At 37.4% G+C, this 15,800-nt stretch overlaps 2 protein-coding genes across 2 annotated transcripts; both read right to left on the minus strand.

Moving 5' to 3' along the window:
- Positions 1 to 391: 391 nt before the first annotated feature.
- LOC107620478 (uncharacterized) lies at positions 392 to 2,419 on the minus strand. Its single transcript, XM_016322627.2, has one exon. It carries the CDS (start codon positions 2,417 to 2,419, stop codon positions 392 to 394), a length of 2,028 nt encoding a protein of 675 aa, XP_016178113.2.
- A 7,255-nt stretch (positions 2,420 to 9,674) lies between these two features.
- LOC148579603 (protein FAR1-RELATED SEQUENCE 5-like) lies at positions 9,675 to 10,188 on the minus strand. The gene is made up of 2 exons (XM_088490783.1): positions 9,846 to 10,188; positions 9,675 to 9,751 (listed from the first exon to the last, which is right to left on the minus strand). The coding sequence occupies exons 1-2, from the start codon at positions 10,186 to 10,188 to the stop codon at positions 9,675 to 9,677; spliced, it is 420 nt and encodes a 139-aa protein (XP_088346909.1).
- Positions 10,189 to 15,800: the final 5,612 nt, after the last annotated feature.

Below are 15,800 nucleotides of genomic sequence, written 5' to 3' on the forward strand. Positions count from 1 at the left end.
TCCTTTATCTTAGTAAAGGCTAACAAAGTGGAATTAAGATTCAATTACTATCATCATTGATAAGGATAGTCAGGATAGGACCTCTAATTTCTCATACCTTGCCAAAAGTCTATTTACAGTCATTTATTTATTTCACTTGCTATTTAAATTACTTGTTCTTCATTTACATTAATTGGCAGCTAAATTACTTGCTCCCCATTCTCAAAACCCCAATTTACAATCTCCATAGCCAATAATAAGAACATACTTCCCTGTAGTTTCTTGAGAAGACGACCCGAGATTTAAATACTTCGGTTATCAATTTATTTAGGGGTTTGTTACTTATGACAACCAAACGTTTGTACGAAGGATTTCTGTTGGTTTAGAAACTGTATCCACAACGCAACTATTTTTACAAAATTCTTAACCACCATGAAAACCTAACGTCATCCACACACATTCTCCATTTCCCATTGTGCTTTTTTACCAGGACAACGTTTGATAGCCAGGTCGAATAATCCAACTCCCGGATGAACCCCGCTTCGAGGAGGCCGGCCGTCTGTCTGGCCACTTCCTCTGCTCTTTCCTGAGACATTTTTCTCCTTCTTTGGGCCACTGGTTTGGCTTCCGGTCTGATGGCTAGGTGGTGTGACATGAGACTGGAGTTTATGCCCGGCATGTCGGCGGGTGTCCAGGTAAACAAATCGCCATTGGCTCTGATCATTTCCATCAAAGGTTCTTTTAACTCATGGGGGAGGTTCCTATTCACGAACGTGAATTTTTCCTCTGAGTTCCCGACCCTAAACTTCTCCAGGTCTCCTTCGGGTTCGGGTCTCGGTTTCTCATCGACTCTGGCATCCAGGTCGGCGAGAAATATTCCCGATGCCTCTTTAGACTTTTTCCTTAACGAGAGACTGGCGTTGTCGCAAGCGACTGCCGTTTCCAGGTCTCCTCTCACATATCCTACTGACCCTTCTTCAATTATGAACTTCATTACTAACATCCTCGTGCTGATGACTCCTCCTAGGTCGTTGATTGTCTTTCTCCCCATGATGATGTTGTAGGCGGTGGAGTCCCGTAGGATCACAAATTCGGCCATTACCGTTCTCCTCCCCTGTCCTTGTCCCAGTGAGATCGGCAGGGTGATTATGCCATCCGGCTTGATGAAATGGTCGCCAAGCCCTACGACACCGTGCTGGTGCATCTGTAGGTCGGCGTCCCTTAGGCCCAAAGCATCGAACACATTGCGGACCATGATGTTCGAGTCCGCCCCCGTATCCACAAGGATTCGTTTGACGAGACCGGTTCCTACTCTGGCCGTTATGACCATGGGAGGACTCTCTCCGATCTCGTCGAACCACTGATCTTCCGGGCCGAACGAAATGGGTGGGAGCTTCTTAGTGCTTCGCGTAGAGGATGAGGAGACCGCTAGGACTTTGGCGTCTTTCTTGAGTGCCGACTTTGACCTAGGTGCTGCATTCCTAGCTGTTACCATGTTCACTATGGTGAGGCCCTGGTCGTCGTCCTCTGGTTCTTGGCGTCGCTTCGGTGCCCGAGTCCTATCCTCACTGTCGTGGTCGCGATTCCGTCGCCTCGGCTCCCTTATGAGGTGGGAAAATGCGGCTAGCTTTCCATCCCTGATGGCCTGCTCCGGTGCGTCCTTTATATCGAAGCAGTCTTGGGTTTTATGCCCATAGCCCTTGTGATAGTCACAGTAGAGGCTTCGGTTTCCCCCTGTTCGTTCCTTCAGTGGTCGGGGCTTCGACAAGATCCCCTTTTCGGCAATTTGTTGATAAACTTCCATGATCGGCACGGTGAGGAGGGTGTAGTTGGTGAACTTCCCGACACGAGGAAATGGTATGGGAGCCTTGCTCGGGCCGCCGTCTTTAGCGTGTTCCTTTTGTCCTTCTCTGCTTCCGCGATGCCGGTCTTGGTTGTGAGAGGGCTGCCGTTTGTTGGCATCCACGACTCGGCTCACTTCTTCGTCATTGATGTACTCCTTGGCCACACATTGGATTTCCTGCATACTCCACACTGGTTTCGTGGTAAGGTGCTTTCTGAAGTCCTCGTTCAAGAGTCCGTTCGTTAGGCACAAACTCGCAACTGAGTCCGTCAGCCCGTCGATTTCCAAGCACTCATCGTTGAATCTGTCTAGGTATTTTCTAGTCGACTCGTCGGGTCGCTGGGTCACCCCGAGTAGGTTGATTGGGTGCTTCCCCTTTGCAATCCTGGTCGTGAATTGGGCTAAGAAGGCGTGGCTGATGTCTGCGAAGCCGGTCACCGAGCCCTGCGGGAGGTTATTGAACCACAGTATTGCAGGCTTCGCCAGGGTAACCGGGAAGGCGCGGCACCTTACCTCATCTCCCACTCCCTCAAGGTTTATTCTGGCCTCAAAGGCCGTGAGGTGTTCCAGCGGGTCTTGCGTTCTGTCGTACCTCATGTCCGTTGGCTTGTCAAAGTGTTTTGGCAGCCGGACCTCGAGTATGGAACGATAAAATGGGGTCGCCCCCATTATCACGGGTCCCCGTGTTCTCCTCGTTCTTCCTTCGTCGTCCTCCCGACGAGCGTCTTCGGTTCCTCGACCTGTAGTGTGCCGCCCTTCTTGTCTGGCATAGATGACGGGGTCATGGCGTCTTCTAGCGTGTCCTCTTTTCCCAGCGCTCTCGGATTCGGCCTGGGGGCTGGGCGTGCGTCTAGAGTGGCTCCTAGAGTGAGAGCGGGAGTGGCTTTGTTCTGTGGTGTGCTGGTCGTGTTCCCTGTCTGCCAGCCGGCGTTCCAGGTCTTGCATCCTGTGGTGCAGTTCTTGCATTATTCTGGCGTGGTTGTCGCCAGTTCCCCCGAAGGGGCGTCCTTCGCGAGATTGTGTTGGGTGTCTTGGAGGGGATCTTGTGCGCTATTGGGGAGTAGTCGCGGCAGCGTCCCCTCCAGGCTCGGCCTCGTGGCCTGTTCCACTTTGGACCAGTACGAAGTCCATGGACCGTCCCCATAGACGGCGCCAATGTTCGCTAGGTTGGGTACCGGACGGATCGGGTGAATATCCTGATCAACAAAAGGGGAAGTCGTCTGGTCGTACATCTCTGGGTTGGGGTAGGCGAGGTACCGAGCTCTTCAGATGTGAATGGGAGGTGTCACCTGCAAAGACACTCCGACGTGCAAGTCAATAAAGTGTGCAGGCGAAAAAGGGGGTAGAGTCATGTAACGTACCTTGGGGGAAGGGTAAAAACCTTCTCCTTATATACTGTGTCAGAGGTGGGCCCTGCAAGGACAGGCCCACTTTCTCTGAGTCGTTCTCCTCACAGCTGTAGGTGAGCTGTTGGGGACACGCGTCCGGGTCAGCTGTGGAGTGCCTTACCCCGGACCGTTAGGGTCGGGTGGCGCTTGGGTCGGGCCAACCCGTAGAGGGTTTGGGCCAGGCCGCAACACTCCCCTAATCATGCTTTCCAAGATTTGTTTTTCATTTAACAATCAATAATTATTTTATGCATGCATACAAATATCATGAGGACTTTCCCATAGGTTGTAATGGGGCTAGGGTCAAGGTAGGATTGTATATGGTTAAGTGTATTGGAATTTGAATCTTTGATAAGTTTAAGCTTCCCACCTAACTTATATAGCAACCTATACAACTTCAAAGCTAATCTAACTACCTATTCTTCACGTTTTCACATACTAATGCATTCTCTTTTCACTTCACATTCCATATGCATTGATTTTTATTGAACTTTACTTTGGGGGCATTTTGTCCTCTTTTTATTGCTTTTCTTTTTCTTTCTTTTTCTTTTTCTATATTTTTTTCTTTTTATTTTTCTGCATTTTTTTATTCCATATATATTATTTTGTATATATTATTTTTTTCTTTTTATTTTTCTACAATCATAAGAAGAGAATAATGCACACAAGAATGAAAATAAGTGATTATATGATGTAACCACAATTGGGCTCAAAACTCACATGCTTGTGTTCTTAGTTCAAAAATCATGTTCCAAAATAAATTCTTCAAGCAAGTTTAACAAAATTTTTTCAAATTGGTAGGGTGCCCTAAAAACAGTTTTCTTGGAAAAGAAATCATCGCCCTAACCAAGTAGTCCTAATATAAAAAGAAGTGGTAAAATATGTACAAATTCTAACTAACATGCAACCTATCATGCAATGCAACAACAAACTAACAAAGACAAAAATTGAAAAATTGGTGTTGAAAAAGAAAATTGTTACCCACTGAGATCGGTCGAACGACCTCCCCACACTTGAAGATTGCACCGTCCTCGGTGCATGCAAAGGAGAGCAAGGTGGACGGGTTGCTACCATTGATGAGCTCCTTCAAAAGGTTGTGTGGGTGAACTTGTTTGTTGCCCCATTTTGAAGCTCTTCATTTTTTGTCTTTTTGGTGGCCGGCCTAAAAGGAGAGAAAAAGAAAGAAAGTTAAGCCCACAACAAGGATATTAAAGCAAATAGAACATAAGCGGGGGCTAATGCCAAATAAGAGTAGGGTTTTCACTACATGTTAGCTACGCATGTAAGTAAGAGAGCAATATAGGCAAAGGGCATATCAACAAATACTTGATGCAAGAGTAAAGTCAAAGCATGAAGAGCATATTGAGCATCAAGTTCAAACAAGAAAGAGTGGGTCATGAAAGACAATAGAAGTTCATATCAATGCACAAAGGATGCAATAGTCATCAAAGATTAAGCATTGACCTAAAAATTTCATCACCCAATAATACCAAACAAGTCAAGAAGCACCAAAACTGACCAAGAAATTCTCAACAATTGAGTAGGAGAATTCAACACTATTATTAAAATGAGAAATTTAGAAAAAAAAATAAGAACAAGCTATAAAAACAAAATTAAAATACAATGAATAAAAGTATGCAAATGCAATAAACAAAAGAAAATGAAAGATAAGGAAAAATAAAAAGTGAAAATTTTTTTTGAGGAGAGGGGGAAAAAAGAAAGTAAGAAAGGAAGAAGAGAGAAGAAGAAAGGTAGAAAGAAAGAAGAAGGAAAGAAGAAAGAAGAATAAAGGAGAAAGGAGAAAAACAGGGCGCAAGGCGAAGCTCGCTTAAGCGTGGATTGCAGCAGGGACAAGCGACGCATAAGCGTTGCCCATGCTTACGCGTGGATTGTGCTTTTCGTACAAAACCAGCACAATTCCCGCACAACTCTCTGGTTTTTGTACCAGGAGTCCCCATATGGCATACGACGTATAAGCGTCACCCACGCTTACGCATGGATTGTCCACTTTTTTTTATTTTTTTTTAAAGAAGCCTAAAACAGAATTTAACACTCTCCTAACCTATAAACATTCTAAATCACCCAAAATTCAAATTTAACAACAAATCTTTTGGTTTTTGAAAAATTTTCAAATACAAAACAAACAAAACTTACACTATAAGTAAAATACAATCTAACAACAACTAACCTACAACTTAAGGCACAAATCTAATCAAACAAACTAGGAACTAAAATACTAAAGCAAGAATATACAAATAAGAAAACTACCTAACAATGGCAACTCAATTCATTCATTGATTATTTATACAAGAGAATGGAAAGAGTTTACTATGGTGGGGTGTCTCCTACCTAGCACTTTTATTTATTGTCCTTAAGTTGGACAATTGGGAGGCTCCTTGTCAAGGTGGCTTGTGCTTGAATTCTTCTTGGAACTCCTACCAATGCTTGGTTCTCCATTGTGCTCCAAGATTTCCAATGAGTTGCACCAAGTCTTGATGGAGTCCTTCACAAGCTTGGAGCTCCCAAAGTTAATTCTCATTGTGCGATCCGGGATCCCAAACCTTATTTTCACACCCATCTTCTAATTGATCATCATGGTTCCACTTAGGTGGTAGACAAGCCGAATTCTCAATGAACCCTCCAAACAACTTCCTAGACCCATGCAATTTAGTTCTACACCAACCATTGCTATTCAACTTTGAGCATGAAACCATCATGAACTTAGAGTGATGTTTCCAACCACCACACAACTCTCTCCTACTCTTAACTCCACAAAGAGCTCTAAGTTGACCATCATTTTCAATCAAACCATATTCAAGTGAGAAAGTAAAGCTTAGGGATAAGAGTTTTACCCACTTGAATATTGTATAGGATGGTGACTTAGGAAGGGGTGGCCCTAATGATCTTGCAAGTTCCACTCCCTTTTGCTCTTTCTTTACTATCTCCACCTCTTTGCAAGCTTCTTCAATTCCAACCTCTTCTTCTTGGTAGCTTCCTTCCAATTCAATCTCTTCTTCATTGCTCACCAAGGGTATGGGAGATTGTACACAATCTTCCATGACTCCAACTTCATGTCCAATGGGAGGGGATTCAATTGTGGATAGGAATTCATCAATGATTGAATCTATCTCTTGATTAACCTCTTCAAAATCTTCAACCATGATATGCCTTGGAGGTTGCGCACCCTCCTCAACATCAATGTCAAGCTTCTTGGAAGAGGGCTCTCTAATTATACATTCCCATGGACTTCTAAAATCTCCTAGATCTTCAACCACTCCTTCCATTTCAATCATCTCTACCCTGTCCTCTTGTTGCACTCCTTGCTTCAACTCCTCTTCTCCATCTTGAAGCACCAAACTCACTCCCTCACTATGCTCCTTGATTGCTTCGCCACATTCAACAATGAGAGTGCCTTGATTTCATGGGCTTAGGCGGGAGGCGACCATGTTGCGAATGGCTTCCGCCACGGTGGCAAGCACGGCTTCTATCTTCTTGAACTTATTTTGTGTCTCTTCTTGCCTTTGGAGGTAAGAGCTAATATCTCCTTGTTGTTCTAGCATGAAAGCATGGAGAGACTTATCCATTGGAGGTGGCGTGGGAAGAGAGGGTTCAATATTTGGGAGTAAGAGCTCATAATTGGAAGGTGGTTCATCTTGGTAAGGGTATGGAGATGGGGTGCATGAGATTGGTGGTTCTTGAGAGTATTAGTGTTGGAATAGTGGTGGCTCTACATATGGTTCATATGGTTCACAAGGTGGTTGGTATGGTGGGTAAAGATTAGGGTTATAATGAGGTGTTTGGTGATAGGGGGCTTGTGAGTATAGTGGTTCAAAATTATGTTGAGGAGGTGGTTCATAGGCATATGGTGGTGGTTTTTGACAACCACAATGAGGATCACAACATCCATTAGATTGATATGCATTAGGAGTGGAATTATACCTATAAGAGACTGGAAGAGGTTGTTGCCAAGAAGGTTGATCAATCCCTTTAGGCTCCTCCCATCCTTGATTCCCAAATCCGTGATGCACATCCTCATTGAAGCTTCCATTTCCTACAACATAATCTGAACCAAACTCATAGCCAAAGTGATGAGAATTCATAGAGACAATAGAAAATAAAAACAAATACTGATAAGAACTAATAAAAACTAACTCCTAAAACAAGTAAAAACTAGCAAAGAAGCATATTAACATATATACAATAGCCAATAACATAACACCATTGCAATTCCCCGGCAACGGCGCCATAAATTTGATAGTGAGAATTATGTCGGTTAGGAATTTCACACAAAATAATTCCGTTGATAGTATAGTTCCAAACCAACAATTAACTCTCACATCAAATTTAAATTGTTTGGTTGTCACAAGTGCAAACCCCAATGAAAATTAACCGAAGTATTTAAACCTCGGGTCGTCTCACAAGAAATTGCAATGAAGTGATCAATTATTGGCTATGAAAAACAAGGGGTTTGATTGACAAAAGGGACAAGAAAGTAAATGACAAGAAAAGTAAAGCAAACACTTAAAGAAAGCAAATAATAAAGAGAGGCATTCATGGCAAGGAGTGAGAATATATACTTTCTATCCTAGTCACTAATGACAGTAATTAGCAAGAATTTATCCTATCTCGTTATCTCCAACATGGAAGAAGGTGTAAAGTTATCTTCCATGAGAGAAAGTCAAATAAGACTAGTTAATCTTAATCAAAAAATCCTAATCAACTCACTAATTGAATTAGTAAGAGATTAGAGTCAATGGAAATAATATTAACAAACAACTCTAGATCACCAATCTAAATTGGGTATTAATGACTCAAGATTGACCAATTTCTCTTTCCAAGCCAAGAATTCTCAAAAACCTACTCTAACATCCTACCAAGTATTTTGTCGAGTACTTGGAAGGCATAAAAGTAAAGCATGGTAAATTGCAAGGAAAGATAAAATCTACAACTACCCAATGTAAGAAAAGTAAAATTCACAACTCGAATCAATAATAAAAGGAACATAAAACCTCAATTGCATTAAAAGGAAGCTAAATCCAACAAAGAGTTCACAAACATAAAAGAGGCATGAAAAGGGAAATTAACACTACAAACTAAGAGAATTGAGATGTAGAAACAAGATTGTAAAGGAAACAAGATGAAAACAAGAATGGAACCCTAGATCTAAGATGCAAATACCCTAAGAACTCTAATTCTAGAGAGAAGAGGAAGTTTCTCTCTCTAGAAACTAAACTACATGATGCTAAGCTACAACTAATTGCTCCCCCTCCCCCTATGCTCAAGCTTGAATTCTGCATGAAATAACCTTAGGAATGAGTTGGATTTGGGCCTGGGCAGCTCAGAAATCGCCCCCAGCGTTTTCACTTTAAGTGAGTCACGTGCCTGACGTCACGCGTGCGCGTGGACGATGCGTGCGCGTCGCTGGCTAATTTCCTCCTCACGCATACGTGTGGGTGACACGTGCGCATAGCCCTTAATTCTCCAAATGCTCATTTCTTCATGAATTCTCCACCTTGCATGCTTTTCTCCTCACTTCTTCCATCCAATACTTGCTTTATGAACCTGAAATCACTCAACAAACATATCAAGGCATCGAATGGACTTAAAGTGAATTAAAATCACCAATTTAAAGGCCTAAAAAGTATGTTTTTTACACTTAAGTACAAATTAAGAGAGAATTACAAAACCATGCTATTTCATTGAATAAATGAGAGAAAAGGTGATAAATTCTCCTAAATTAAGCACAAGATAAACCACAAAATTGGAGTTTATCAGAGTCTGCAGTATCATCCTCTAATTCCTTCTACTTCTTGTTCTCAAGCACATTGTCATACTCATGGACGAACAGAATCAAGCTAGTCTTACTATGTAAGAATCCTCGTAGAATGCGTACTTACTCTCACTCCTTTGCGTACTTTTCACAGCAGTCCAAAATTCACTCTTGAAAAAGATCGGAACCCACATCTGTCAATCGTTGTAAAGGTCTACAGAAAACAAACCATTCATAGCGCCACTTAGATTCAACCAGAAGGCCACAGTTACATATCTAGAAAAAACCGCGAAAAGAACAAATTTTTGGAAAACAATACAAGCACATCACGTAAGCAATAACGAAACATGATATAATTTTAAATTATTGAACCTAATAGCCATGTGTTGTGATCTAGGTTGTACTTATCTATAAACTTAGCCCAATCATCCTCGAATGACTTAACCAAACGAGAATTCCATACAATGTAGCTTAATTTAGCATTCAACTCTTTAAACCGAGCATACTTCCCGAGATTTTGCGATATCTTCTTCAATATGTGCCAGATGCACCATCGGTGGCAAGTATGGGATAGGACCTTTCTAATTGCACTAAAAGTCTTGAATTGGTCTGTGATGATTTCCTATGGTGCAGTTTTCAAGCATTTCACCCATTGCGTAAACACCCACTTAAAATTAGGAATTTTTTTCGTTTCCTAGTAGAGCACAGCCAAGTAGAATAGACTTCTCATGGTGATTGACACCGATAAAGGATGCGAATAATAATCCATGCCTACACGAACAACAACCACATGTAAGAATTGAAAAGTATTACAAAAAAAAAGGTTTTCACAATTCCAATGTAAATACATATTATATGTTTGTACTGTATGTGGTATCAAATGACACCACGTCTCCATAATAGTCATACGACGCCCTGCACCTTGTATCTACCCAAAGTGCACTCCTAAACTTGTAATCCTCGTCAACATTTATTGCATAAAAACAATTTGTATTGATCTCTTTCATTCGCATGAAGTAATTCAACATCTCCTTAACATTTTTATTGACATTAGTAGACCAGAGTTTGGCTGTAATGTAATTCCTCACTTCCTTTTTTGAGAAATTCAAGTTAGACGACCCACCAACCTTGTTAGCTAATGCTAGGTATGTCTTGTTGAGTCGTATACCAGCCTCATCGTTATCCTCAATCACGCACTTAGCATGCATGTTTGTATGTAATCGTTACACGCTCCTATGGTTTATGTATTATTTTATAGTTTGTTGGGAGCTTTAGCATATTATATAAAAATAAAATAGAATCGAAATGTAATTTTTTTTCAAACACTACAAGAAAAACGTTTAATATTGTCGAATTTAGTGTCACATATTAGTGTCGATTTTACTGGTGATTTAGGTGTCAAATCAGGTCAAATCATTACTGGCGGATTTTTCGTTTTCGACGGTAAATTCACTGGTAATAATTAAAGAAAAAAGGAGAAAAATATGCGCAAAATTTAGCGTGGAATTTACCGGCGAATTTTTACGCTGGAAAACCAATTAGTGGAATGATGCATTTTGGTGACCCGCAATGCATTACCGTCAAATTTATCCGCCGGTAAATTCAATGGTAAACTTGCTCTAAATTTAAAATGTGAACCTTCTTCCTCATTTTCGAAACACACATTCTCTCTCTCTAACTTTCTCCTCTCTATTTCTCTCTCTCTCTACCTCCAGCAGCTCCTCCGACCACCTTCTGCCAGCATCGACCACCTGCATTATTCTCTAAAGACTTCATGGACTCGCCTTGATCCTGTTTCGTTGCCTAAAACGGAACTTTTCCCTCTGTCTCCGCTGCCGTTGGTGCCGCTGCTACTACACCATCTGTCGCCAGAACTGCATCTCTCCTCTGTTCTTTAGGTAGGTTGCCCTTATTCCTTTTTCCATTCCATCCTCATTTTTACTTTATTTTAAATAAACTTCGTTTTTATTTTCTTCAGTTGGCTCTATTTTATTAATGCGTGTTTATGTTTTTTCTTTATTATTGTCATAATAAATTTTATTTTAGTGTTCTTATTCATTGACATAAAATTATTTTAAATAAGTTGTTTGTGTGCTGTGTTTTTTGGGCAGTTCATCATCCTAATATTAATGTTGTTGTTGGGTTACTTAGATAAGGTAATTTTTTGTCATTTTTGTTAACTATTTGCTTATTAGATTATTCTAATTTAGTATTTCATTAAGTTCTTTTGGTTTGTTTCTAAATATAATTTAGATATTGTTGAAGTGAATATTGAATCATATGTTAAAGATGAGGGTACTGACGAATTGTGATATATTCAGGTAAATGGTATGTAATAATATTGAATATATTAGTTTTTTTTAGTTCAATTGACAATTGAAGTTTTGGATATGGAAAGATAGATGAATGATTCCTTGTTGTAATTGAATTATGTCATTTATGTGAAAAAAAATTAAATTTAAGAAATGAAAATTCACCTAATTCAGATAAATAAATTGAATGAATTGACAAATGTGAGGTTGCTGCTTTCTTTTCTTTCTTTTTTTTTTTAAATGATATGAATTACTGTTGTTGCTATAGTGATTAACATTAATCATCAATTTGTTCCACAAATTTGTTCCACATTTATAGGTGGTCACCATTGGATCTTGAAATACTACTTGATTAGTTACTCTCTCATTTGCAGAAGAGAAATTACCTATGAGTAATAATATAATATCACAAAGTTAGTAAATTAGATATAGGATAAAGAATTAAATAAAAAAATATATTTTTGATGCTTTATTTTAACCCTCTTGTATATAGTTCATATTATTACTTAATAGAGAGGGAGCTAATGAGAGAAATAAAATTTTATTTGGTTGGAGAAAAATAAAATGAAATTTCTTTCTTTTCTTTTTTATATTAGAATACAAGTGTGATTTAGTGTTGTTGTTTGGGTGCTAAGATTGCATAAGAAATGTTATCATCTAAGAAAATGTTACCATTCAAATATTTTTTAAAAAAAAATTAAAATTTAAGTTTACCGTTGGATCTACCGGGGGATTAATTCGACGGTAACAAGCTCAAGAATTTCGCTAAATGAAAATTTATATCTACTGCTAATTCTGCTCGTAATTAGTGGCGGTCGAAAAAATCTGCCGCAATAATTACCGACGAAATTTATACCGTGAAATTTATTCTGCTACTAAATCCGAGGGTAAATATATTACCATCAAAAATTTTTGGTAAATCCACCGATAAATTCGACAGTATCCGACAATTTGTTTTGTAGTAAAAAGTTGTAAGTAAATAATATCTGATATTATTTAATTTATTTATATAATTTACTTTTTTTAATTATCATTGATCATATTTTAAATCCTTTAATTATTGCTAAAATAATTAATATTTTTAAATATAATAATAATTATAAATAAAATAAAATAAAATAATTTTATATTTTTTTCTCTAGTGTTTTGTCCCAAAAGTTATTGCGGTGAATATATAGATAAGAATATTAAAATATTCAATGTCAATAAAAATAGATGTTGATATTGATCAAACTACAAAAATTTGATATTTAACTATTATATTTTTTTAATATCTATTAAATTAACATTAGAATTGAAAGTGAGTCGAATTAGACTAAATTTAAATTTAATTTATAAATATTGAGCTCGATTTTCAGTTTGGCATGACTCATTAATAATTGAATTTATTTGTAAAGTTCAAATTTGACAAATTAAAAACTCACGAGTCAGCTTAACTTCAGGAATTGGTTCAAATAACTTGAATCTATGTAAATAAATTATATTTTATGTATAAAAAAATATCAGTTACATATATTGTATATCTATTAATTATTATTTATGTCCTCTATTATATATAAAAATTCTATATGTACTTGTGTGTATATTGTATAACTATATATCGTTAATATAAGTTAACAAATATAAATTACATAATAAATGTATTATTATAAATAATTACAATACGTAATATATAATTATTTTTTATATATAATTAAACCAACTCACGAATTAATGAGTTAAACTTATTTAAATTTAAATTAAGTTCGACTTATTTGATATATAAACTTAAATTTAGACTTAAACTTAGTTTACAAACCCATGAATTTAACTTATCAAATGGTTAACTAATCGAATATGATCTAACTTGATTCACTTTTAACTGTCATTGGCATGTTAGATTGATGTTGCTAAAATAATGGATATAGCTCTTTATATTTTAGATGCGATAATAAAAAATTCAGATGATTCCTCTCAGAGGTGTGTGTGGTTGGAGGGAATATAAGTATATTTCTAGGAATTTTGAAATGGGAATATCTTATTCCCATGTTTGGTTCAAGATTTAAAAAATTATTCCTGGGTATGTTTTATTCCTTGGAATCAAAATCCAACCCATTTCATTTCCATTTCTTTCCTGGTTATCTTTAATTCCAATGGAAATAGAATGTGTATAATAAAGTGAAAAGACCAAAATACCCTTGTTAATTTCACCCCAACCCTTCTTTTCAGATTTTTACTCCTCATTTGATCAGAAACCCAAACCCTAGCAGAGCTCCTCTCCCATCGAAACTAAAACATAGCCGAGCTTCTTCCCCAAATTCATGGAGGCTCCATCGGTGTCAGCACCGTCTCGCCGCCGATTTGAGTTTGCATGATCACCCCTCACCTTATTCTAGAAGGAAATTCACTTCAATCGTTTGTTTGCGTTCGTGTTCCATCATCGCAGCTTACGTCGGTTCACTGCCACTGTATGCTTGCCGTCGTCGCTGCCGCGCCTCTAGCCAGATCCTCCGCGTCGCATGCTTGCGTTTGGTCTCTCTCCTCTGTCTGAACTCGATTGCTACAACATTTTCTGAGGTTTTCGGTTTCTACTAGTTCATTCAAAATGAGTTTATTTACGTCTTTGAATTGTTGTTTTAATTGATACATCCTAATTCTTTTTTCATGATATATAGATGCTGATTTATTTTTTCAGTGGCAATATTTGCTTATCTCTGTGGTTTGAACTATGTTTATTTTATTTCTCAAATAAATTTCTGAACTCTGTGGTTTGAACTCTGTTTTTTTTTTTTTTTTTGCTGAAACTCTGATTTGAACTATGTTTATTTTATTTCTCAAATAAATTGAGGGTTTTTTAATTGTTGTGGTGCATATAGTGTTATAGCATATATTAATCTGTAAATTGTTGTGGTGCATATAGTTTCAGCTCTTGATCAAAACTTGAAGATTACTTTTTGTTTGTTGTCGTTTTTCTTTGAATCTTATATTATATAATAATTGCTGAATTTTGATCTTTTAAATTTGTTAATGTTTCTTTCTTTATCTTGTTCTGATGCCTAATATCTTTGTTACTTTGATATTTCAAGAACATTTGATTAGCCATGGCATTGCCATTAGTTTTATATTGAAAATTAGGTTTCCATGGTGTAAAAGGTTATTGGTTGTGGTATTGTTTAGTTTTGCTGGAAACTTTTATAATTGGTATAACTATTTGTTAATATTTGTTATTTGTCCAAGTTGCAGCATAGCGAAAAGAAGAAATATACTTATTAGATAATAGTAAGTAGTAACTTTTGGTGAATAGAGAATTTGCACTTACTAAATTAGTGCTTTGTCTCATGCATCCTGTGTTCTTTATTTTAGAGGTACAAAACTGTACAAAAATGTATCATATATCCTGTGTTCTTTAAATTTATTTTATTTTTAGGTACATATGTCTTGTGTGTGTGCAACTAATAATCTACAATTCTATATGCATGCTTACTTGATGCCTTCACAATTTCACCTGTCATTTTTTGCCTGCACTAAATAATACTTATCCACATAAATCAATTTTCTAATTAAGGGTATCCTTCAGAATTTAATTAATTTTTTTTAATTTTTGTTGTCTAATATTTTTAAGACACTCATTATTAATTGATTCTTAGTAATAATACAACTCTTTACATAATAACAAGAAAGAAAGGGTGTGATTGTAATTACAACTATGAGAATTAGCTAGCACTATAAAAATCATATTAGTGCGTAGTAGCTAGCTGCAGGACACATTTCAAGTTGCATAGAGTCCATAATAATGGAGAAGAAAATGATAGCTTCTCTACAATTTTTTTTTGCTATCATACTTGTGATGTTGCTTTTCTGCATGGCAAAGGTAAAGAGTATAGTACTAAGTAATAGTGTTCTAAAACATTGATGAGCTGGAGAATCCAAATAAATAATCTTTAAGTTACCCTTTTATTTATTTATTTTAATTTAATTTGCATGCATCAGGTGTCATGTGCTGATCCTCAAGCCAAGATCCATGACCATGTCACTGGCTCTGAGATTTGTATGACATGTCATCCATCCCATGTTTAATTTGTGTTCTAATAAGTTCTAACTTCTAAATAATAAGGTACTTAATTGTTAATGTGTTCTAAAAATAAATAATGCTTTAATTTTTCACGTAGTGAAAGGACCCACTAGAAGACTTTTACCATTTGTGGGTATGATGTATATTCTTCTGTATATATTAGCTATGTTTAATTTAAGCAATATAGATTAACTTATTAGTAACTTAGTATTCCTTCATATTAGACTTTTGCTCTGCCTCTTTAGCCCATTTTGTCATTCCATTTGCACACCACATATATACCACAAACAACATTTATGTTTCTCTCAATAATTTTATTTTTTAATTCAATTCCTAACCAGAATTTTGTACCAAAGATATGATTATCCTTCCTATCTACTTCTGCCACATTGCTTGTTTAAATTTTTAAATTCTGACTTGCATTTCTTGATCTCATTCCATTTTTTATGGGCTTTAA

The sequence above is a fragment of the Arachis ipaensis genome, chromosome B10 (assembly GCF_059453495.1).
Source record: "Arachis ipaensis isolate K30076 ecotype BB chromosome B10, ASM5945349v1, whole genome shotgun sequence".
NCBI classification, from domain to species: domain Eukaryota; kingdom Viridiplantae; phylum Streptophyta; class Magnoliopsida; order Fabales; family Fabaceae; genus Arachis; species Arachis ipaensis.

What these genes read in the sequence shown, in the direction of transcription:
- LOC107620478 (XM_016322627.2), bottom strand. Translation starts at nt 2,419, where the DNA reads ATGAGGTACGACAGAACGCAAGACCCGCTGGAACACCTCACGGCCTTT.
- LOC148579603 (XM_088490783.1), bottom strand. Translation starts at nt 10,188, where the DNA reads ATGCATGCTAAGTGCGTGATTGAGGATAACGATGAGGCTGGTATACGA. An exon ending in GTCATTTGATACCACATACA is followed by an intron (nt 9,752 to 9,845) that starts GTACAAACATAT and finishes TTGTTCGTGTAG; the next exon opens with GCATGGATTATTATTCGCAT.